Source organism: Aegilops tauschii, chromosome 3 (genome assembly GCF_002575655.3).
Source record: "Aegilops tauschii subsp. strangulata cultivar AL8/78 chromosome 3, Aet v6.0, whole genome shotgun sequence".
Classification (NCBI taxonomy): domain Eukaryota; kingdom Viridiplantae; phylum Streptophyta; class Magnoliopsida; order Poales; family Poaceae; genus Aegilops; species Aegilops tauschii.
The window spans coordinates 365220022-365243289 of record NC_053037.3 but is presented as its reverse complement, the minus strand read 5'-3'; the positions used below and the strand labels follow the sequence as shown (position 1 = coordinate 365243289).

Sequence of the window (23268 nt, the reverse complement as noted above, 5' to 3'; positions counted from 1 at the left end):
GCCCCCGTATATAAAGGAGCAAGGGGGGAGGCCGGCCGGCCTTGGGGCGCGCCAAGGAGAGGGGGGAGTCCTCCTCCTAGTGGGAGTAGGACTCCCCTTTCCTAGTCCAACTAGGAAGGAGGAAGGGGGAAGGAAGGAGAGGGAGAGAGGGAGGAAAGAGGGGGCGCCGCCCCCCTCCTTGTCCAATTCGGACTCCTAGGGGGGAGCGCGCGGCCAGCCCTAGGCCCTCTCCTCTCTCTCCCACAAGGCCCATGTTGGCCCATTAGTTCCCCCGGGGGTTCTGATAACCCCCCGACACTCCGATAAATATCCGGTGACCCCCGGAACTCATCCGGTTTCCGAATATAGTCATCCAATATATCAATCTTTATGTCTCGACCACTTTGAGACTCCTCGTCATGTCCGTGATCACATTCGGGACTCTGAACTATCTTCGGTACATCAAAACACATAAACTCATAATACCGATCATCACCGAACGTTAAGCGTGCGGACCCTATGGGTTCGAGAACTATGTAGACATGACCGAGACATGTCCCTTTATCATCGGTATGTTACTTGCCCGAGATTCGATCGTCGGTATCTCAATACCTAGTTCAATCTCGTTACCGGCAAGTCTCTTTACTCGTTCTGTAATGCATCATCCCGCAACTAACTCATTAGTCACATTGTTTGCAAGGCTTATAGTGATGTGCATTACCGAGAGGGCCCAGAGATACCTCTCCGACAATCAGATTGACAAATCCTAATCTCGATCTATGCCAACTCAACAAGTACCATCAGAGACACCTGTAGAGCACCTTTATAATCACCCAGTTACGTTGTGATGTTTGGTAGCACACAAAGTGTTCCTCCGGTATTCGGGAGTTGCATAATCTCATAGTCATAGGAACATGTATAAGTCATGAAGAAAGCAATAGCAATATACTAAACGATCAAATGCTAAGCTAACGGAATGGGTCAAGTCAATCACATCATTCTCTAATGATGTGATCCCGTTAATCAAATGACAACTCATGTCTATGGCTAGGAAACTTAACCATCTTTGATTCAACGAGCTAGTCAAGTAGAGGCATACTAGTGACACTCTGTTTGTCTATGTATTCACACATGCACTAAGTTTCTGGTTAATAGATTTCTAGCATGAATAATAAACATTTATCATGATATAAGGAAATATAAATAACAACTTTATTATTGCCTCTAGGGCATATTTCCTTCACTAACTCCAGTTAACAAACAGTACAAAAGCACGAGGATTAATTGCTCATCAGGTTTAGACAAAATCCAGATTGAACAGGTCAATGACATCTAACTCAACCAAAATTTTCGGCAGTCACAATCAAATGGATCGGTCTGATCCATAAAATCAAGATCCCCGGCCAGAAAATCTACTGGTCCATGATGACAAGCTGTTGTAAATAGAAGCCGAGCACGATCAGAAGCCCTTAGGTCCACATGAAACTTCTTTTTATGTTGTTCAACACCTGCAGCCGTAAGAAATTTCTTGTTGAAAAACTTAATCCTCACGGACAATAGTGCCCTCGCATTCAACATGAAGAATGTGACAAAGCTAGTGTTTGCATTGTTGGATGCACATCCTTCCAGTGTTAATGTCTTCAAACGAATGTCGTGAGATCTGAGAAAATCCCGGTGCTTCTTGAACCATCGATTGGTTATACCCTTTTCTCCATGTGTTAGTGCCTAAATAGAGATGAAGATTGAAAACAGTTAATGTCTAAAAAGGATTATGTTGAAAGAGTGATAGATGAACGATTAATTATAGTACATTATATATGGGCTTTCAATGTGTGTGAAATCATCACCTTCATATACAAATTCTCCAGACATGGAAAGCATTGCAGCAAGGCAATAATGATGTTGAGATCAAAACACCACATAGTGATATATAAGGTCTTGATAGAATCCACCACCACTGATAGGGACAAGCGCTTCATTGAGCATAGAACATAATATTAGCACTGAAAGTGTACTCCAAGATGTAACTTATGCGCACAAATGAAAAATGCAAATTACAAAAGTGTACGTGAATAATATACAGTACCTCAATAGGTGTGGAGGCAAACAGCATCTCGAACCATTCAAATGGATCACTAATTGCACCCAAGGTCTCCAGTTTAGGCGCAGAGACCACATTTATTTGTGAAGGTTTATAAGAACAATTAAGGAGCAACCTTTGAAGTGAAGGGGCGTCTTCGATGATGAGCTCCTGTCCTTCAAAATTAATTCCAATGCTTACAAGCTGAGACGACTTTATTTTGAGACAAGGGATATGGATTCCTAGTCCAAAAACAAGCACCAAACGCTGCAGTGCAGGGCAGCTAGAGTGGATGATGCTGTGAAGTGAGGCCACCGACAGATCAACCAACACAAGTGCAAGTTTTTTCAGCACTGGCAGTCGAAGCATTTGTACCAGATAGTCTGCTAGATGGCACCGGGTCAAGGTGGCGGTGTGGAGAGAGGGGGGAAACCATGAGATGGGCATCGGTGGTGAGGGCACGGATGGAGCTCTTGGTGGTAACCTATCGCTGTAGTAATGGTAGAACTCAAGCTGCTGGAGTTTATCGAATTGACGGGATGTCAGCCAGGCAGCCACCGTGCAGGGTATGTCCAGCAGGTAGCATGCCGGGATGCAGATGCGTTGAACGGAGCCCTCGTGGGAGGAGATGATGGCTCCGGGGAGTTCAGAATCATCATCGATAGATAGCTGACGACAGTCAAGATTAAGAGGCGCGATGCACCACAGAGTGCGCCACCGAGATGGGAGGACTTGTGTGCGGTAGCCATCCTTGGTGGGGAGAAGGGAGATGATCTCCCCAAGGATTCCGTCCGGGAGATCGCTGATGCTGTCCGCCGGAGATTCTACTGGTTCCTCAGGTCCAGGGGGGCGCTTGTGGGGACCCTGACTCATAAGTCGTGATCACCGAATGCACGTGTACAGTGATCCCAGAGATCAATGCTCACTAAACACACAGTAGCTGAATAACAAGAGTCTTACATCCATACATACCGTCTTACATAAATTATGACCATTATGGTCAAGTCTTGAGTATAACTTCGCAGCGGAAATCTTCGTCGATAACTTGGACCCATGCCATCTGCCTTAACCCTACATGCATTCTGACTGGGAAGCGTCCTAGCTCGCACGATCGTCACCAAAGAACTCTTCAATATATCTTGTCTCTCATGCCTGGCCAATAAAATAACCAGTGGCAAGCCAATGAGTACTTTGAATGTACTCGCAAGCAGCCCATGTTTTGGTTCAAGATACAACAATGCATGATATAGGTAAAGTTTTGCAGAAAGCTAGTTTCGAGTGCAATGGCATGTTCGACAACTTGGAAGACGTGCATCAGGAGAATTCAAGTAACCATGAGGACAGGTTACAGATATCAACATAAATAGAGTGGGCATCAACCCAACTCAATTATGTCAAGTCCTTTGACTTGACCCAAGTAGTTCTTCCACTTATCCAAACACACTCACCAGGTTTCGTAAACATGTGGATGTAGCCCAAGAGCGGTTACCCAACTGTCATTGACCATGGACACGGCTATTCGAATAGTTTTACACTCTGCAGAGGTTGCACACTTTACCCACAAGATCCGGGGAACTTCCGTGTCATCCACGACCCGCGATACCTCAAGTACCCGGGGTAAGCACCCGATCACTATCTTTCCCTAGACGACACTAACATGGAGTCCACTCGATTGGTAGTAACCCCCGTGCCCAACATTTCACATCTTAAAATTGTGGAGCCTCGCTCCCATATTTATCACATACCACTGGCACGGGGTACCAACGGTGTGTCCGGTGCCCCATAAAAATGTTCTTGGCCGCCCTACCTGGCACGACCCCATCCTGAGAGAACGCACCAGAAACTCTCCTGTCACTAGTAATGCGGGCTCCAAGCTAGTATCGGCCTAGGTAATCAATAATGCCCTTTCCCATATAAGGGTAGAGTGGTTGCGCATGTAAGGTTGGAATAACGGTCGCAACTTAAACCAATCCGTTTTTGAAACCACACTCACATATCCTTCTCCGGTACACCACTTCTTTGTCAAGTGGTTACCTAGCTCAACATCTCCCTCGGGCGTTAGTGGCACCCGACGGGGTTTTCAGAAAGTCTTTGGGAGCATACTTGCCTCCATCACCATGCATATACCCGTCCCATTTGCGTAGCATCTACTTTAGCATCCTATCTACTCCCACCCGCATAACCCTCGTAGGAAGGTAGGGTCATGCACAATGCAAGTATCAACAAGGAAGCAACAAAGGCAACCCACCGAAGTGGTTACCATCTCATCATGATTCCGATGCAACAATAGTAAAGTGCTATATGACATGCATAAAAAAGGTTTCATGGACATGGTCAAAGGGCTGCTTGCCTGGTTCATCAGAGCCTTGAAATCTTCTGGTCCTTCTCCAAGTACTCCGTCTACTTTGTCAACTAACGCCGGAAGCAACCATAATAAGCAACACAACAAGGCAGAAAATAAAAGTGCTCTAAAAATATTAATTTGACTTTTCTAGGACATCTCTGATTATATGAAAAAAAACCAGAGTAGTTTAATTGGAATTGGGTCAGTGGATATTTCTAAACATTTTGATATGATGGAATCAAGGGGTTTATGGATTTGCAAGAAGTGTACATAAATATATTTTTGAAAAATGAGCAAAGGCACCCATTTAACAAAACATGATTTTAGAAGCACCTAGGAGTTGGTTTCACTGGATTTGGAGTTCAAATGATTTTCCTATGAATTTGCAAAGTTGACAAATATGAAGAAATGGCTCCTTATTTTGTGTGGTACAGAAAGTATTAGTAAAAATGTTCATAAACTAAGTTATGAACTTAGAAGCATCTAGGAATTTGAATCATGGCATTTGGATCAACTTTGAGCTTTCTGTGATTTTCTAAAGTTCATCACAGAAATGGAAAATGGGGTTTTGATAAATATGTGTGAAGAAATTTTTCCTGGAAAAATGTGCAAACAACACCATGTGATAGATCATGCTTTATGGATCCCCTAGAAATTTGAATCATCAAATTTGGAGTTAATTTGATTTATTTAAGTGCTTTTGAAGTCTACTGGGAAAAAGAAAAAGGGAAAGGGGGCTTTACCCTTATCATGCGCGCAAGGCGAGAGATAGGCAGCGGGCCGGCCCAGCTGCTCGGCCGCGCGCGGGCTGTCGAAGCAGGAGGCGCACTCGAGGGAGTACGCCTTCCCCGAGCGAAGGCGGTGGCAGGCAGAGCCCGTCTCCACTTAACGAGGCGGGACGAGGCCCACTAGCCAGCGGCTCCGCCTTGCTGGCTGACCGACAGGGGGGGCTCGGCTGTCGGGTTCGTCTCCCTCCCCCCGCTCGAACAGATCAGCGGCAGGAGCGACTTGCCGTCGCTCGCGCCGGCGACCCAGGCAGCCTCCGGCGATGTTCCACCCACCAGCGTGGTCAGCGCGAAGGGGCGCATCCATCCATGTGTCACACGCATGCCGGAGAGGACCAGGTCAAGGAGAACGCCGACCGTGGCGGACGTGGCCGATGGCGATGGCGGGCACGGCGCTCCGGCCGTCGGGAGGAGTAACCGGAGTGCGGGGGAGCTCCGCGGGGGCAGTAGAGATGCAAAGTAACCCATAGGTGGGGAGGAGGGGGCCTGGACGACGAGAATTTAGGCGGTGGTCGGCGGCTCGGCTCCGGCCATGGACGAGGTTGGAGGGCGCGAGGAGGGGAGTGGGTCGGTCCAGGGGGTGCACGGGAGGGAGAGAAAGCCAAAGGAGTAGAGAGGGGGCTCGGGGGTGGCCTTAAATAGAAGGGGGCGAGGTGCACCGTGGACGGGTGCGTCGGCGAGGTCGTTGCCGTTGCTAGGGGTCACGGGGGCTCGCGTGTGCGTGTCCGGGGCGTTTGTAGAGATGGTCTACGGCCAGGGGAAGGGAGAGAAGGAGTGGGGAGAGCTCCGGGTGGAGCCACGAACTCGCGCCCGCATAGGCCGAGCCGGGCGGCTCTGGGCACGCGTTGCTGGAGGTGATAGAGAGGGAGAGAGGAGGGGGCCAGCAGGGCTGTCGTGGTGCGGACGTCGAGGGCCTCGACTGGCGCGCTGGGGCGGCCCGAGGTGGTGGGGGAGGGCGGCGTCAACGGTCGGGTGCTCTGCCAGGCGCTCCAGAGCGCGTCTTTGGCCGGCATCCGCGGCTTTTCCGCGCGCACTCGCGCGTCCACTTGTGTCTGGCAGCTGCAGGGGGTATGGGCAAAAGCTGAGGAGAGCCTTGGATGCTCTGGAATGTCAAGGAGGGAGAGAGAGGCTGCGAGAGAGAGAGAGAATGCTGCTGCCCAGAGAAGAAAAATGGGGTTCTACCCCCCTTATTCATGGCTCCTCGGGCAGGGAAAGATGCAGGAGGTAGAGGAGGAGCAGGTGAGGCCGTGGGATAAAGTTCAGCTCATGGAGATTAGTGGAAGAGGTCAAAAATGGAATTTTGGTAAAGTGGCGGAAGGTGTTTGATGCTTGTTGGTTAAGCAAATGATCTACATTTGGCATGAGACTCCACAGGGTGAAATGGCACATATAATTAGGTCCTTCAACCAACTTTGAGCTCATTTGGCCAAAGTTGCCAATGCAACTTTTGTAAACCCTAGAAATTAGCAGAAATGGACTTTCCAAGATTTAGTCATGCAAAACTATTCTCCTTGATTCACCACTTAGTGTAGTGTCATCATTTGAGGTTCTGAACATGTCCACAAAAGTTGAGATCAAAAGGAGAAAGTTGCCAATGTAAAGTTGTTCAAACTTGGTTCTGGACAGGAAGTGTTTTGGGGCACTTTGATCAAGTTAACTTGTTCTCCAACTTGTGCCACTTTGTCTAGATGCATTATTACACCATTTGAGCATGTGCACCAAGTTTGAGAGCATTTGGACATGTTTGATAGTGCAAAGTTGTTCAAACTTGAAAAAGGACAGAAGTGGTTTTGAGAGGGTTTCATGGGGTTATACTGTTCTTCATGACAGGAGACTTGGCAAGATCATCAAACATGTCATATGTGACATGCTATAATTTTCTTGGAATTTTTTTGGGGAATATTTCCTTTGTAAATATTTCAAAAGCTTGAAATATCCAGAAAGGGTTTTTGAGGGATTTGACCAATATTTTGAACATGACCATGTGTTGAAACTCTTCTATATGTACAATATATGTCCACTGAGTTTCCCTAGGTTTTTCCCAAATATTTTTAAAGCAATAAAATAATTTTAACCTATTAAAGACCATTTCTGGACTTAAGAAAAAGCCTTTAAATAAAATAGGAAAATAAATTTTAAAATTATTTTTTTGTCATTTCTGGGTGTCCTATATCTAATAGGAGTCAAATATATTTTTGGAAAGATTTTTACTGCCCTTAATTAAGTACTTGCAGTGCAAATCTCAATTTAGGGGTTTTTGGAAAACTAAATTTTGAAATTACTATTTAGCCAAATTATTTTTGTAAGAAATTATTTTTATGTCCTATACACATGGCATGATCATTGGGCAAGGTTTTGGATCAAGGAGAAGGATTATAAGAGTTCGAGAATTTATTTGATTTTTAGAGCGCTTGCAAACAGCAGTCAAACATTCAATGAAAGCAAAGACAAAACACTCAAAAGTTTTTCTCAAACCACATTTTATCATGATTCATTAGCTTAAGTGTTGTGGCATGAAAATCAGGGTGTGACAGACCTACCCCCCTTGCAAGAATCTCGTCCCCTAGATTCCCAAACTAGGCACGGAAAGGAGTATGGAGACTTGGATTTGGGGTAGTCTTCACGTCCTCACACTGCTTCTGCTTCCGAGTGGTGCTCCCTTGAACTTGAAGTACTTGATGGTGTGGCTTCGTGTATGATGTTCTTCTTGATCCAGGTTGCTAATGGGTAGCTCGCAGTAGGTTAGATTGGGCTAGGGGTCGATGGTTTGGTGATCGATATCCTTGTAGAGATCGGGCTTATCAGGAAGTTGGAAACACTTCCAGGGTTGTGATGCATGGAAAACGTTGTGCACATCAGGTAACTCAGGTGGCAACTCTAGCTGGTAACTGTCTATTTCTCGTTTTGCAGTGATCTCGAAGGGGGACGGTAAATCTTGGTGTGAGCTTCCTTTTGACATGGAAATGCTCGATTTCTTTAATAGGAGTGGTTTGCAGATACGCGTGGTCTTCGATGAGGAAGTTCACTTCTTGACGATGGTGGTTGGTATAATTCTTCCTCCTTGACATGGCAGTCTTCAGATGTTCCCTAACCAGCTGAACAACTCTTCTTCCGTCTTCAGGTGGACATGCATGTCCTCAAATAAAGATGATAACTAACTTTCCCAAGTACTCTATGAAGTATATGGGGTATGTAGAGTGGGCTGAGGCAATGGTGGTGGTCACTGTTGAGTATTGGCCAAACTCTCCTCGTCCTAGGTCCAAAGCCCATGGTCATGATCTAGCCATGTTGTGGCTTGGTAGGGCTTAAGGGTTTCAAGGATTCTAGGGTGCGAGTGAACGTTTATCATCTTATCCTTGAGCACAATTCCTGAGATGCCAATTGTTCTATCTAGTCCTCCAAACAGATCACCTTATACCGCTGAAAGCATCATTCCGTATAGGTCAACTCCAATCATCACTCATGTGGTTCATAACCTCATGGCTCCCGAGAGGAGGTCTAACGAAATCGTATATTTCTACGATCCCCGAACCCATATGTATGGCTACCCCTAAAAATCCATGGGTAGAGCATATAAGCTGCTAAGCTTGAATTTAATCACCACAACCCAAGTGCTCAGTCTATTGATCCAAGGTCCATGATAGTGCATCTCTATCCTAAGGAAACATGTCGTATGCCACTCCAAGATCTTGGTGCCTTCCTATGAATCAACTCCAGCAGCCCATTATCTTCCGTCAATCACTACACAATCCATTAATTCTACAAATCCAATGTTTATGGTGTTCCACATGATCTCCTAATGTCCTATAATCCCCAGATACTTGAAAGGGCTATCTTTGCTATAGTCAGTCCATCGATTCCCATTATCGGGGTCGAATAAACTCCAAGGTCAGGCTTATATAGATCCCTAAATCAACTCCAACAATTTATCCAATATCCTAGTTTACCGTCCACCGAGAACATGGTATCATGATCGAGATCTTTAATCTAAATCCAATTTACTCCGAACCATGTAGACTTACTCAGCACCTTTACTCCACTAGGGTCACCCTATTAATCCAAATCTCATGTCCTACGAGAATTCATACACGTTTCCCCCCAAGTCATTTTCGTAATGTCAACAACCTCCTATTGATATTATCTGATCAAGTCAAAATCGTATTCCTCCAAGAATCTCAGCTTGTGATCCGAATTGTCCAATTTACTCAGGGGCAATGAGAGTCATGCTACTGTATTAACTGATCCCACCAAGTTCATCTACCAACATGAAAGCCTCATAATCCACCAAATAGTCTCATATAATTTCTCAAAGTCATTGATATAAACTCATCAAGTCATTTGTCCTCTATTCCTATATCCTCAAATTGGTCTTCCCTATGGCATCGTTAGTTTGGTGCTATCTTAAGATGATAACGTGCTTGTTCACTATGCCCACTAGTTCCATAATGAACCCAGTGATAAGCAAGGCTTACTGTAGCTTAACTTGTTCTCTTGTGATTCTGTAGGTTAAGCTCATGGTTAAGGATTTGTTATGGGGTATCTTGTGAAATCTCGAAGGGTCTAGGAATGGGTTTCCAGTCTGGAGGGTTAAACATAATTCTACGGGTTGCACTTGGTCGTGGAGATTGTAGCAGAAGTCTTCATTGCTAGTTGGTTGCTGAGCAGAATCCTTGGTGTAGCTTGTCTTGCCGGTCTTCAGTTGAGGAGAGAGATGAGAGGGAAAAGTAGCATAGAGGAGGTGGGATGCCTAAAGGGGGCTTCTATAGTGCAAGCGCAAACAAACAGGTGCAAAAAGGGCCAAACAAAAGAAACAAGGTAAGGAAGGTGATATAGTCGCGTACCCGTTGCCTAGGGCAAAAGTGCGACTTATATCGAAACACAAACAATAAAAACAAGCAACACACAATCATGGTTTTATTCGAACCATCACACGGACTCGACTGCGCATAGGGGGTACACGACTCATCCTACCCTAGGGGTTCTCGGATTCAGTAGTCGTGCTTTGCTCCGTGCCTCGTGCAGTCTTCTGGGTTTCCCTCAGGTGTTGCTACGTCTCTTGTAGTTGTTCGATGAAACAATCCAGGTTGAGCCTGAAGATTCTTCAACAACTTCTCGCCTGTTGAAGTGGTGGGGTGAAGGTGGCTTCTCGTAGCAGGGCATTGACTCGGTCTTCTGTTGTCTCCTTAATCATGACGATCCCTTTTTGTCTTTTAAGGCGTCGATGGTACCATGTAGGTAATACTTTATGCAATGACCTTAACAAGGCATAGTAGAGGTCCAACATGTCGGTTATGTTGATGACAACACCGAGAGCGGGGGATGAAGAGAACCGTTTTCCTGCTCACTATAGTGAGGCGGACCAAATGGCGAGGTTCTCATCCACCGGTGGTTGCCGATACAACAACGGTAAGGACAGGGTTGCTCTATTAGCGATGTATATCATTATCTTGCATATCCTATGCCCTGATTATTGTAGGCCAAGGTTGCATCATCCTGGGGCAAATTCAAAGGTATCACCATCCTCTGGGTCTTCATGTCCTCATTCCTGGAAGACGTATCTTCTGTTGGCATCGTTTGCTCGGGTGTCGCCAATCTTGTGTTCAGAAGAGGTGGGTGAGTGTTTGGCAAGGTGTACTCCTTCGAGGATTACAAGGAATCCTGTGGTCAGGGGCATAAGGGTAGTAGCGACCAAAATTTTTGAAGGGGAAGAGATCAATAAGGAAAATATACCTTAGTTTTCGAAAAACTGAGAAGGGAAGAGAAGTATAGATAGTTTTGAAAACTAGTAATAGTTTTGGAAATAGTTTTACCCTAACTAACGGCCATGCTAACTAAGGCTTCCTACAGTCAGGATGGCTCTGATACCAGCTCTGTGGGGACCCTGACTCATAAGTCGTGATCACCGAATGCACGTGTACAGTGATCCCAGAGATCAATGCTCACTGAACACACAGTAGCTGAATAACAAGAGTCTTACATCCATACATACCGTCTTACATAAATTATGACCATTATGGTCAAGTCTTGAGTATAACTTCGCAGCGGAAATCTTCGTCAATAACTTGGACCCATGCCATCTGCCTTAACCCTACAGGCATTCCGACTGGGAAGCGTCCTAGCTCGCACGATCGTCACCAAAGAACTCTTCAATATATCTTGTCTCTCATGCCTGGCCAATAAAATAACCAGTGGCAAGCCAATGAGTACTTTGAATGTACTCGCAAGCAACCCATGTTTTGGTTCAAGATACAACAATGCATGATATAGGTAAAGTTTTGCAGAAAGCTAGTTTTGAGTGCAATGGCATGTTCGACAACTTGGAAGACGTGCATCAGGAGAATTCAAGTAACCATGAGGACAGGTTACAGATATCAACATAAATAGAGTGGGCATCAACCCAACTCAATTATGTCAAGTCCTTTGACTTGACCCAAGTAGTTCTTCCACTTATCCAAACACACTCACCAGGTTTCGTAAACATGTGGACGTAGCCCAAGAGCGGTTACGCAACTGTCCTTGACCATGGAAACGGCTATTCGAATAGTTTTACACTCTGCAGAGGTTGCACACTTTACCCACAAGATCCGGGGAACTTCCGTGTCATCCACGACCCGCGGTACCTCAAGTACCCGGGGTAAGCACCCGATCACTATCTTTCCCTAGACGACACTAACATGGAGTCCACTCGATTGGTAGTAACCCCCGTGCCAAACATTTCACATCTTAAAATTGTGGAGCCTCGCTCCCATATTTATCACATACCACTGGCACGGGGTACCAACGGTGTGTCCGGTGCCCCATAAAAATGTTCTTGGCCGCCCTACCTGGCACGACCCCGTCCCGAGAGAGCGCACCAACAACTCTCCTGTCACTAGTAATGCGGGCTCCAAGCTAGTATCGGCCTAGGTAATCAATAATGCCCTTTCCCATATAAGGGTAGAGTGGTTGCGCATGTAAGGTTGGAATAACGGTCGCAACTTAAACCAATCCGTTTTTGAAACCACACTCATATATCCTTCTCCGGTACACCACTTCTTTGTCAAGTGGTTACCTAGCTCAACATCTCCCTCGGGCGTTAGTGGCACCCGACGGGGTTTTCAAAAAGTCTTTGGGAGCATACTTGCCTCCATCACCATGCATATACCCGTCCCATTTGCGTAGCATCTACTTTAGCATCCTATCTACTCCCACCCGCATAACCCTCGTGGGAAGGTAGGGTCATGCACAATGCAAGTATCAACAAGGAAGCAACAAAGGCAACCCACCGAAGTGGTTACCATCTCATCATGATTCCGATGCAACAATAGTAAAGTGCTATATGACATGCATAAAAAGGGTTTCATGGACATGGTCAAAGGGCTGCTTGCCTGGTTCATCAGAGCCTTGAAATCTTCTGGTCCTTCTCCAAGTACTCCGTCTACTTCGTCAACTAACGCCGGAAGCAACCATAATAAGCAACACAACAAGGCAGAAAATAAAAGTGCTCTAAAAATATTAATTTGACTTTTCTAGGACATCTCTGGTTATATGAAAAAAACCAGAGTAGTTTCATTGGAATTGGGTCAGTGGATATTTCTAAACATTTTGATATGATGGAATCAAGGGGTTTATGGATTTGCAAGAAGTGTACAGAATATATTTTTGAAAAATGAGCAAAGGCACCCATCTAACAAAACATGATTTTAGAAGCATCTAGGAGTTGGTTTCACTGGATTTGGAGTTCAAATGATTTTCCTATGAATTTGCAAAGTTGACAAATATGAAGAAATGGCTCATTATTTTGTGTGGTACAGAAAGTATTAGTAAAAATGTGCATAAACTAAGTTATGAACTTAGAAGCATCTAGGAATTTGAATCATGGCATTTGGATCAACTTTGATCTCTCTGTGATTTTCTAAAGTTCATCACAGAAATGGAAAATGGGGTTTTGATAAATATGTGTGAAGAAAAGTTTCCTGGAAAAATGTGAAAAGAGAACCATGTGATAGATTATGATTTATGGATCCCCTAGAAATTTGAATCATCAAATTTTGAGTTAATTTGATTTATTTAAGTGCTTTTGAAGTCTACTGGGAAAAAGAAAAAGGGAAAGGGGGCTTTACACTTATCATGCGCGCAAGGCCAGACATAGGTCGACGCAGGAGGCGGACTCGAGGGAGTACGTCTTCCCCGAGCGAAGGCGGTGGCAGGCAGAGCCCGTCTCCACTTAACGGGGCGGGGCGAGGCCCACTAGCCAGCGGCTCCGCCTTGATGGCTGACCGACAGGGGGGGCCCGGCTGTCGGGTTCGTCTCCCTCCCCCCGCTCGAACAGATCAGCGGCAGGAGCGACTTGCCGTCGCTCGCGCCGGCGACCCAGGCAGCCTCCGGCGACGTTCCACCCACCAGCGTGGTCAGCGCGAAGGGGCGCATCCATCCATGTGTCACACGCATGCCGGAGAGGACCAGGTCAAGGAGAACGCCGACCGTGGCGGACGTGGCCGATGGCGATGGCGGGCACGGCGCTCCGGCCGTCGGGAGGAGTAAACGGAGTGCGGGGGAGCTCCGCGGGGGCAGTAGAGATTCAAAGTAACCCATAGGTGGGGAGGAGGTGGCCTGGACGACGAGAATTTAGGCGGTGGTCGGCGGCTCGGCTCCGGCCATGGACGAGGTTGGAGGGCGCGAGGAGGGGAGTGGGTCGGTCCAGGGGGTGCACGGGAGGGAGAGAAAGCCAAAGGAGTAGAGAGGGGGCTCGGGGGTGGCCTTAAATAGAAGGGGGCGAGGTGCACCGTGGACGGGTGCGCCGGCGAGGTCGTTGCCGTTGCTAGGGGTCACGGGGGCTCGCGTGTGCGTGTCCGGGGCATTTGTAGAGATGGTCTACGGCCAGGGGAAGGGAGAGAAGGAGTGGGGAGAGCTCCGGGTGGAGCCACGAACTCGCGCCCGCATAGGCCGAGCCGGGCGGCTCTGGGCACGCGTTGCTGGAGGTGATAGAGAGGGAGAGAGGAGGGGGCCAGCAGGGCTGTCGTGGTGCGGACGTCGAGGGCCTCGACTGGCGCGCTGGGGCGGCCCGAGGTGGTGGGGGAGCGCGGCGTCAACGGTCGGGTGCTCTGCCAGGCGCTCCAGAGCGCGTCTTTGGCCGGCATCCGCGGCTTTTCCGCGCGCACTCGCGCGTCCACTTGTGTCTGGCAGATGTAGGGGGTATGGGAAAAAGCTGAGGAGGGCCTTGGATGCTCTGGAATGTCAAGGAGGGAGAGAGAGGCTGCGAGAGAGAGAGAGAATGCTGCTGCCCAGAGAAGAAAAATGGGGTTCTACCCCCCTTATTCATGGCTCCTCGGGCAGGGAAAGATGCAGGAGGTAGAGGAGGAGCAGGTGAGGCCGTGGGATAAAGTTCAGCTCATGGAGATTAGTGGAAGAGGTCAAAAATGGAATTTTGGTAAAGTGGCGGAAGGTGTTTGATGCTTGTTTGGTTAAGAAAATGATCTACATTTGGCATGAGACTCCACAGGGTGAAATGGCACATATAATTAGGTCCTTCAACCAACTTTGAGCTCATTTGGGCAAAGTTGCCAATGCAACTTTTGTAAACCCTAGAAATTAGCAGAAATGGACTTTCCAAGATTTAGTCATGCAAAACTATTCTCCTTGATTCACCACTTAGTGTAGTGTCATCATTTGAGGTTCTGAACATGTCCACAAAAGTTGAGATCAAAAGGAGAAAGTTGCCAATGTAAAGTTGTTCAAACTTGGTTCTGGACAGGAAGGGTTTTGGGGCACTTTGATCAAGTTAACTTGTTCTCCAACTTGTGCCACTTTGTCTAGATGCATTATTACACCATTTGAGCATGTGCACCAAGTTTGAGAGCATTTGGACATGTTTGACAGTGCAAAGTTGTTCAAACTTGAAAAAGGACAGAAGTGGTTTTGAGAGGGTTTCATGGGGTTATACTGTTCTTCATGACAGGAGACTTGGCAAGATCATCAAACATGTCATATGTGACATTCTATAATTTTCTTGGAATTTTTTTGGGCAATATTTCCTTTGTAAATATTTCAAAAGCTTGAAATATCCAGAAAGGGTTTTTGAGGGATTTGACCAATATTTTGAACATGACCATGTGTTGAAACTCTTCTATATGTACAATATATGTCCACTGAGTTTCCCTAGGTTTTTCCCAAATATTTTGAAAGCAATAAAATAATTTTAACCTATTAAAGACCATTTCTGGACTTAAGAAAAAGCCTTTAAATAAAATAGGAAAATAAATTTTAAAATTATATTTTTGTCATTTCTGGGTGTCCTATATCTAATAGGAGTCAAATATATTTTTGGAAAGATTTTTACTGCCCTTAATTAAGTACTTGCAGTGCAAATCTCAATTTAGGGGTTTTTGGAAAACTAATTTTTGAAATTACTATTTGGCCAAATTATTTTTATGTCCTATACACATGGCATGATCATTGGGCAAGGTTTTGGATCAAGGAGAAGGAGTATAAGAGTTCGAGAATTTATTTGATTTTTAGAGCACTTGCAAACAGCAGTCAAACATTCAATGAAAGCAAAGACAAAACACTCAAAAGTTTTTGTCAAACCACATTTTATCATGATTCATTAGCTTAAGTGTTGTGGCATGAAAATCAGGGTGTGACAGCGCTTCTGGCCGCACAGTCGGTTCCAAGATCTACATCCGGCGGCGGCGCTGGTCGGACCCTCATCTGTGTACATACCAATCTGAAAGAAAAAAATGGCATAACATGTAGGACATTCGAAATCAATTCGCAAGACTACAAAGAAAAAAGGCACAAACATATATGTAGGACATTCAAAATCAATTCTCAAGATCTGGCCATGAATTATTAGCATGCAAGCTAACCCTAGTCGGATTATTAGCAAAAATCATTTGTACAGAACAAACAATTAATCACTAACTCTATACGGGTAACATTCAAACAATCAATACACTACGTGCATCTAACGGATCTTACTTACTCTGATTTCATGGACTAAGAGAACATAACCGTAGGATTTGTATTCCAGGAAAATTATAGAGGGGCCGGGTGGGGGGGATTAACCAGAGAAAACACTTGATATGTTTGCTGCACAAATGGGTATATAGATGACTAACCGGTTTTCTGTCGGAGTCGCAGTTGTTGCCGGAGTTGCTGTTGACCTCCGGCTCCGGTTGGGGGGGGGGCATGACGGCGCCGATGAATTCAAGATCGTGCTGCTGCCCGCGTGAGACCTCGTCGGCGGCGACGGAAACCTCTGTGGCCAGCTTCACGGGTTGTGCAGGTGCTTCACCAGGCCCGACGTCGCCACTCCCTCCGATGGTGCGCTTCGGCGGCATTGCCATACACTCCGGAGTCCAGACGTCGGTGACCACTGTGGAACGGGGGTGCGGCCGCTTATTATGGCCGACGGCTCGGGCGCGCAATTAATATGGACCAGTGGGAGCGAGGCAGGCTGCGGTCAAAAGTTGTCTCGCCTCCCGGTGAGCCTGCGTAGCGGACGTCTGCCATTCCTACCATCGTTGCACACAGCTACTCGCACGCCTCCCCGTCAATACACACATCTGCACGCACGCCTCCCGGTATGCATGCGCGGCGGACTGCTCGCATGCGTCCCGTCAACTCACGCCTGCTCGCACGACACACGGGGCGTGTGGCAGCACGTATATTTTTTGGTTTATTTTCTGCCGCTTTACTGCTTCACTGAACCGTTTGCGTTGAAGAGATGCACAAATCCTGCGTTGAACATCTCGCACGCTTCCTGGTGAACCTGCGCACCGGACGAGTTTTGGATTTACTAGAATTTAAAAACCACGCATCTCTATGTTTTGCCGGCAATCAACAGTGCCCTGGTGTTTAAAATTCATTCCCATTTCTTGCATGGGACCTAAGCATGCACATAAGGACACATATTTGATTTTTCAACCAATTTATATGCACTGGAGCATGTGCATGTAATCAAATTTGAATTATGCACATAAATGCATTGAAAACTCAGTTAATGCATAAAAATGTCCAAACGAACCCCAAAAAATCACAAAAATTGACACAACACTCCTGTTGTTCTATGTTGACACGAGAAAATTTTTGAAAGCAATAAGAGGCAATGGATATCGTTTCGTCCCCAAAGGTGGGACGTTCCCTACCGAAACCATCATGCTTGTCGTGAGAAGCTCTAGTTTGTGAGAAGCATATACCCAAACCTGCCCCAAATGGGACAAAATTTTTACCACGGCATGTTGATGCCGCTCCATGATAGCATGCCAAGTGTCATGAATTTCAAACGAGTTTTGGATTTACTAGAATTTAAAAACCAGGCATCTCAACATTTTGCCGGCAATCAACGGTGCCATGGTGTTTGAAATTCATTCCCATTTCTTGCATGGGACCTAAGCATGCACCCAAGGGCACAGATTTGATTTTTCAACCAATTTCTATGCACTGGAGCATGTGCATGTAGTTCAAATTTGAATTATGCACATAAATGGATTGAAAACTCACTTAATGCATAAAAATGTCCAAACAAAACCCGAAAAATCACAAAAAAACACAACACTCCTGTTGTTCTATGTTGACACGAAAGCAATAAGAGACAATGGATATCGTTTCGTCCCCAAAGGTGGGGCGTTCCCTACCGAAACCATCATGCTTGTTGGGAGAAGCTCTGGTTTGTGAGAAGCATATACCCAAAACAGCTCCAAAATGGGACAAAAAATTTACCACGGCATGTTGATGCCACTCCATGATAGCATGCCAAGTTTCATGACGAGTTTTGGATTTACTAGAATTTAAAAACAAAGTATCTCAATGTTTTGCCGGCAATCAACGGTGCCCTAGTGTTTGAAATTCATTCCCATTTCTGCATGGGACCTAAGCATGCACCCAAGGACAAAGGATTGATTTTTCAACCAATTTATATGCACTGGAGCATGTGCATGTAGTTCAAATTTGAATTATGCACATAAATGCATTGAAAACTCACTTATTGCATAAAAATGTCCAAACGAACCCCGAAAAATCACAAAAAACACAACAATCATGTTGTTCTATGTTGACACGAGAAATTTTTTGAAAGCAATAAGAGGCAATGGATATTGTTTCGTCCCCAAAGGTGGGACGTTCCCAACCGAAACCATCATGCTTGTTGTGAGAAGCTCTGGTTTGTGACAAGCATATACCCAAACCTGCCCTAAATGGGACAAAAAATTTACCACAGCATGTTGATGCCGCTCCATGATAGCATGCCAAGTTTCATGAATTTCAGACGAGTTTTGCATTTACTAAAATTTAAAAACCAGGCATCTCAACATTTTGGCGGCAATCAACGGTGCCCTGGTGTTTGAAATTCATTCCCATTTCTTGCATGGGACCTAAGCATGCACCCAAGGACACAGATTTGATTTTTCAACCAATTTATATGCACTGGAGCATGTGCATGTAATTCAAATTTGAATTATGCACATAAATGCATTGAAAACTCACTTAATGCATAAAAATGTCCAAACGAAACCCAAAAATCACAAAAAGAACACAACACTCCTGTTGTTCTATATTGACACGAGAAAATTTTTGAAAGCAAGAAGGGGCAATGGATATCGTTTCTTCCCCAAAGGTGGGGCGTTCCCTACCAAAACCATCATGCTTGTTGTGAGAAGCTCTGGTTTGTGAGAAGCATATACCCAAACCAGCCCCAAATGGGACAAAAAATTTATCACGGCATGTTGATGCTGCTCCATGATAGCATGCCAAGTTTCATGAATTTCAGACGAGTTTTGGATTTACTAGAATTTAAAAACCAGGCATCTTAATGTTTTGCCGGCAATCAACGGTGCCCTGGTGTTTGAAATTCATTCCCATTTCTTGCATGGGACCTAAGCATGCACCCAAGGACACATAATTGATTTTTCAACCAATTTATATGCACTGGAGCATGTGCATGTAGTTCAAATTTTAATTATGCACATAAATGCATTGAAAACTCAGTTAATGCATAAAAATGACCAAACGAACCCCGAAAAATCACAAGAATTGACACAACACTCCTGTTGTTCTATGTTGACATGAGAAAAAATTTGAAATCAATAAGAGGCAATGGATATCGTTTCGTCCCCAAAGGTGGGACGTTCCCTACCGAAACCATCATTCTTGTTGTGAGAAGCTCTGGTTTGTGAGAAGCATATACCCAAACCTTCCCCAAACGGGACAAAAAATTTACCACGGCATGTTGATGCCGCTCCATGATAGCATGCAAAGTTTCATGAATTTCGGACGAATTTTGGATTTACTAGAATTACAAAAGCAAGTACGTCGACGTTTGCCGGAGAGCCACTATGCCGTGGTGTTCGAATTTCATCTCCATTTCTTGCATGGGAGATAAGCATAAACCCATGGACACATATATGATTTTACAACCCATGTTGGTGCACCGGAGCATGTGCATGTAGTTTAATTTTGAATTGTGCACCTGAACAGGGGCGGATCCAGCCCAGCCCAGCGCCCCGAGCCCCCTTCGTATACTGCAGCAATTGCTACAGTATTTTCGCTACAGTCTCTGAAGGAAATGGGCCTCACGCCCCGGGCCTGGGCCCCCCGGCCTGGGGCCTAGATCCGCCACTGCACCTGAAATGGCTAGAAAACCAATTTAATGTATAAAATGTTCAAACGAACCCTGAATAATTCCAATTCTTTTACGACACACATATAGTTGCATGTTCAGTCCAGATAAAAGGTCTAGCAATTCAAACACCTTCCATTGCCGCCGTGACCCCATTATGTAATTCAAATCAAGATGAAAAACAAGTATATCACACACAGTTTATTATCACCAATTGTGTGAGATGCAACACAAAATATCCTGGAGCACCGTTGGTGTATAGTACGCCTATGGCTTACGCGAGGTGGGTCGGCTACAGTCCACAGCCGGCGTCTCAAGCACACTAGCTCGCTCCCCAAATATCGTTTCACTGTTCAATCGTCGCCGGTGAAAGATGGGCACGTGGACCTGCGTCGTGAGGGCAACTTCGGTGGCCCACTCCGGCGAGAGCGCGGCCGCAGCCGCCATGCGCGTGCTAACAAGGTGCATGAGCGCAACCGCATTCTATGACCACGCGGCCATGGCAGTCCAAACGGCCGCTGTTGCTTCTCAGGTGGTGGCAGCAACATCTGGCTCGGGGATAACAACTGGCGAGAGCGGCACAGCAGCTGTCCGTTCCGCAGCGGCGGCCTTAGCCCTGATGGAGGCCACCCACGACCATGTCGAGGCCGCCCATGCCCAGCTCCTGGCGGTCACCACACAAATCGAACGAAGCTTCTCCGACAACGGCCAGCAACCCACGACCGAAGAGCTGGCAATCGCCGAGAGCGTTCGAGCAGCCGTTCGTTCCTCCGCCGCATACCTTGCGACGATGGAGCCCGTCCAAGCCCAGATCGCGTCCGCCCACGCCCAGCTCATGGAGGATGGCGAGATGCTTGCCGAGTATGGTGCGATGGATGACATGGAGCCCCTTCCCCAGGAGACCATCGGGCGCGAGCTGGACATGGAGGCGGCGGCGGAGATCGACGAGCACCAGCCGTAGTAGTACTCTTTGTTTTGTTTAATTAAGAGCACCGGTCTTTAATTTGTTAGAGTAATGTTTAGGTCAGCTAGCTCTGTTTAATTGCTGAACTTGCTCGATTAAGAAGTGTGAGTGTGCTATAGTCTCCTTTGTGTACCCAAATTATGCAATGACATGGATGACCACTGTAACCATGGAAATTCGAACCAAAATTTTTGACGTTCAAACTCATCACACACGGGTTAAGCTATCTGAATCGTTTGTGATGTTCACATATCGTACATAGTTCTGAATAAGGGACCGTGTCTGATGACACTTTGCGCGCCAGTTATTTCACTGAAGCGATTCCAAATTTTCGGCTTCCGCGGAAATATTTACCTCCCCGCCCCACCCCCTTACCAAAAGCCACATTTCCCCTATTTCTGCCTTCCTTTCCAAGTTGAAACCTTCACTCCTTGCTTGCAGCGCCGCCTCCTCGCCGGCAACCCTCCTTCATGCTGCTCAGCCTCGCCTATCCAGGCAGGTAATCCACACCCGACCCCTATCCTCCTCCTCCTTCCACATCCCACATGCCCCGACCACCGGCGCGAGCGCGACACCTTCCACCCAAATCACTGACCCCTCCACCAAATAAGCGCCGCCCTAAGCCATGGTGCACGCAGTATAGCCAGGATCTCAAGGAGCATTTGGCAGCGGAGAAGTAAATCGCGGTCGCACGCGTGGATGAGGTCGCGTTGGCTGCCATTCGTGCTGACCCCCAGATCTTGGAGGAGCACCTCGCCGTCGAGGCCACTGTTGATGCCTCACGCGCCGACGCCGCGACGCGGTTGGCTGCTTTAAACGACAGTTCGTGGCATTTTATTGAGGCCACTGTCGGTGCCTTCGACAAAGACTACGAGGTGTTTTCTCAGCATGCACGTGCTTACCTCATCTCGAGAGCCAGCAGGTTGGTGCCTGGAGCGGCTCAGGAAACTCACCACTACAACGAGGGCACCCACGATGTAGAGGCCTTGCCCTCTTCCATGTCCAAGGAGCCAATCGTCATCGATATCTCCGACAATGAGGAGTAGCTTGTCTTATTAGCTCACTATAAGGACCCATGTTCAGTTTGCTAGCTACTGCCTTTCCTTAACAAATTCTAGTGAATTGTGCTATCTACTTTTACCATGCAATCTTCTGCTATAGTGTATATGTTCTATATGTCATTCAATGTGGTGTTCAGTTAACTGCTTGGTTCAATTCTGCAAATGTGATGTTCAATTCTTCAGGGTGCAATATTTCCAAGTTGTTAAGCATGCTTGGTTTGGTTAACTGTCTGATCTTATATTACGAGTATGTTATATTGTGCAATGTGGTGCTCAGTTAACATTTGGTTCATTTGTTGTGGTGTTTAGTTAACTGCTTGGTTCAATTCTGCAATGCGATGTTCAATTGTTGTGGCTGCATTCTGTTATTATATACCATGTGAGGAATAAATCGAATTTGGCTATACTAAATACACGAGAAACAAATACAATTGCTATATTTCCAAGTTGTTAAGCATGCTTGGTTTGGTTAACTGTATGATCTTCTATTAGGAGTATGTTATATTGTGCAATGTGGTGCTCAGTTAACGTTTGGTTCATTTGTTGTGGTGTTTAGTTAACTGCTTGGTTCAATTCTGCAATGCGATGTTCAATTGTTGTGGCTGCATTCTGTTATTGTATACCATGTGAGGAATAAATCGAATTTGGCTGCACTTAATACATGAGAAACATATACAAGTGCTATATTTCCTAGTTCTTAATCATGCTTGGTTTGGATAAATGGGTTTTCCATGTGGCTTGAATTAATCTGATGAATCTGCAATGTGCTTATTTTTCATCAACATATTTAACTGATAGCATGTGAACCCTTACTTAACCTGATGACTAACTACCTTATATGTGTTGCAGAGAAACAATGGGAAGCACTGAGGTTTACAATCGAGGTTAGCACGTGCATGGTCCGTTGTCTAATAGCACATTATTGTGCAATTGCAGGAACCATTCTAATATTTTGGTTTTTAACAATTTGGTCTTGCACATGTAGGTCCTGCTGTCAGAGGTTTTGACCCACTGTTCGACCCTTTTTGCATATGGGGAAATGAGTTGTCCATGAATATCAGTCAAGTCAAGAAACTCGGAAAGATTGTTAGGATAAAGAAATTAGCGACAAAAAACAACAAGATCTTTGTCTGCACAATGTTGAAGACATCAGTTCACTACAGGATGGTACTAACTATTATACCTTGCCTTTATTCCTTTGCCCCATTTCCAATATAGAGAAGATATTTATGCACATCCTTGTTTTCAGGCCTTTCCAAAGCAGTTCACTGATGATTACCTCTCAAACCACCTGTATGGTCAGGAGGCGAGGAAGGTATTCATACAACACCCACGGTTCAATATTGAAGTGTTCCTGAAGAGGACGAAGGATGGACGGTCAATCATCCACAGGCACTGGCCTAAAGTTACAAAGACCTTCAACATCAATGAAGGCTCAATATTCGCCTTCTGCTTCAGC

At 46.0% G+C, this 23268-nt stretch overlaps 1 protein-coding gene across 1 annotated transcript; it reads right to left on the bottom strand.

The window, feature by feature from the left end:
* Window positions 1–1177: 1177 nt before the first annotated feature.
* On the bottom strand, window positions 1178–4709 carry LOC141042410 (FBD-associated F-box protein At5g22730-like). The gene is made up of 2 exons (XM_073510611.1): window positions 1827–4709; window positions 1178–1704 (listed from the first exon to the last, which is right to left on the bottom strand). Exon 1 carries the CDS (start codon window positions 2930–2932, stop codon window positions 1955–1957), a length of 978 nt encoding a protein of 325 aa, XP_073366712.1. The 5' UTR covers window positions 2933–4709; the 3' UTR covers window positions 1178–1704; window positions 1827–1954.
* Between the last annotated feature and the right edge of the window lie 18559 nt (window positions 4710–23268).

What these genes read in the sequence shown, in the direction of transcription:
- LOC141042410 (XM_073510611.1), bottom strand. Translation starts at nt 2,932, where the DNA reads ATGAGTCAGGGTCCCCACAAGCGCCCCCCTGGACCTGAGGAACCAGTA.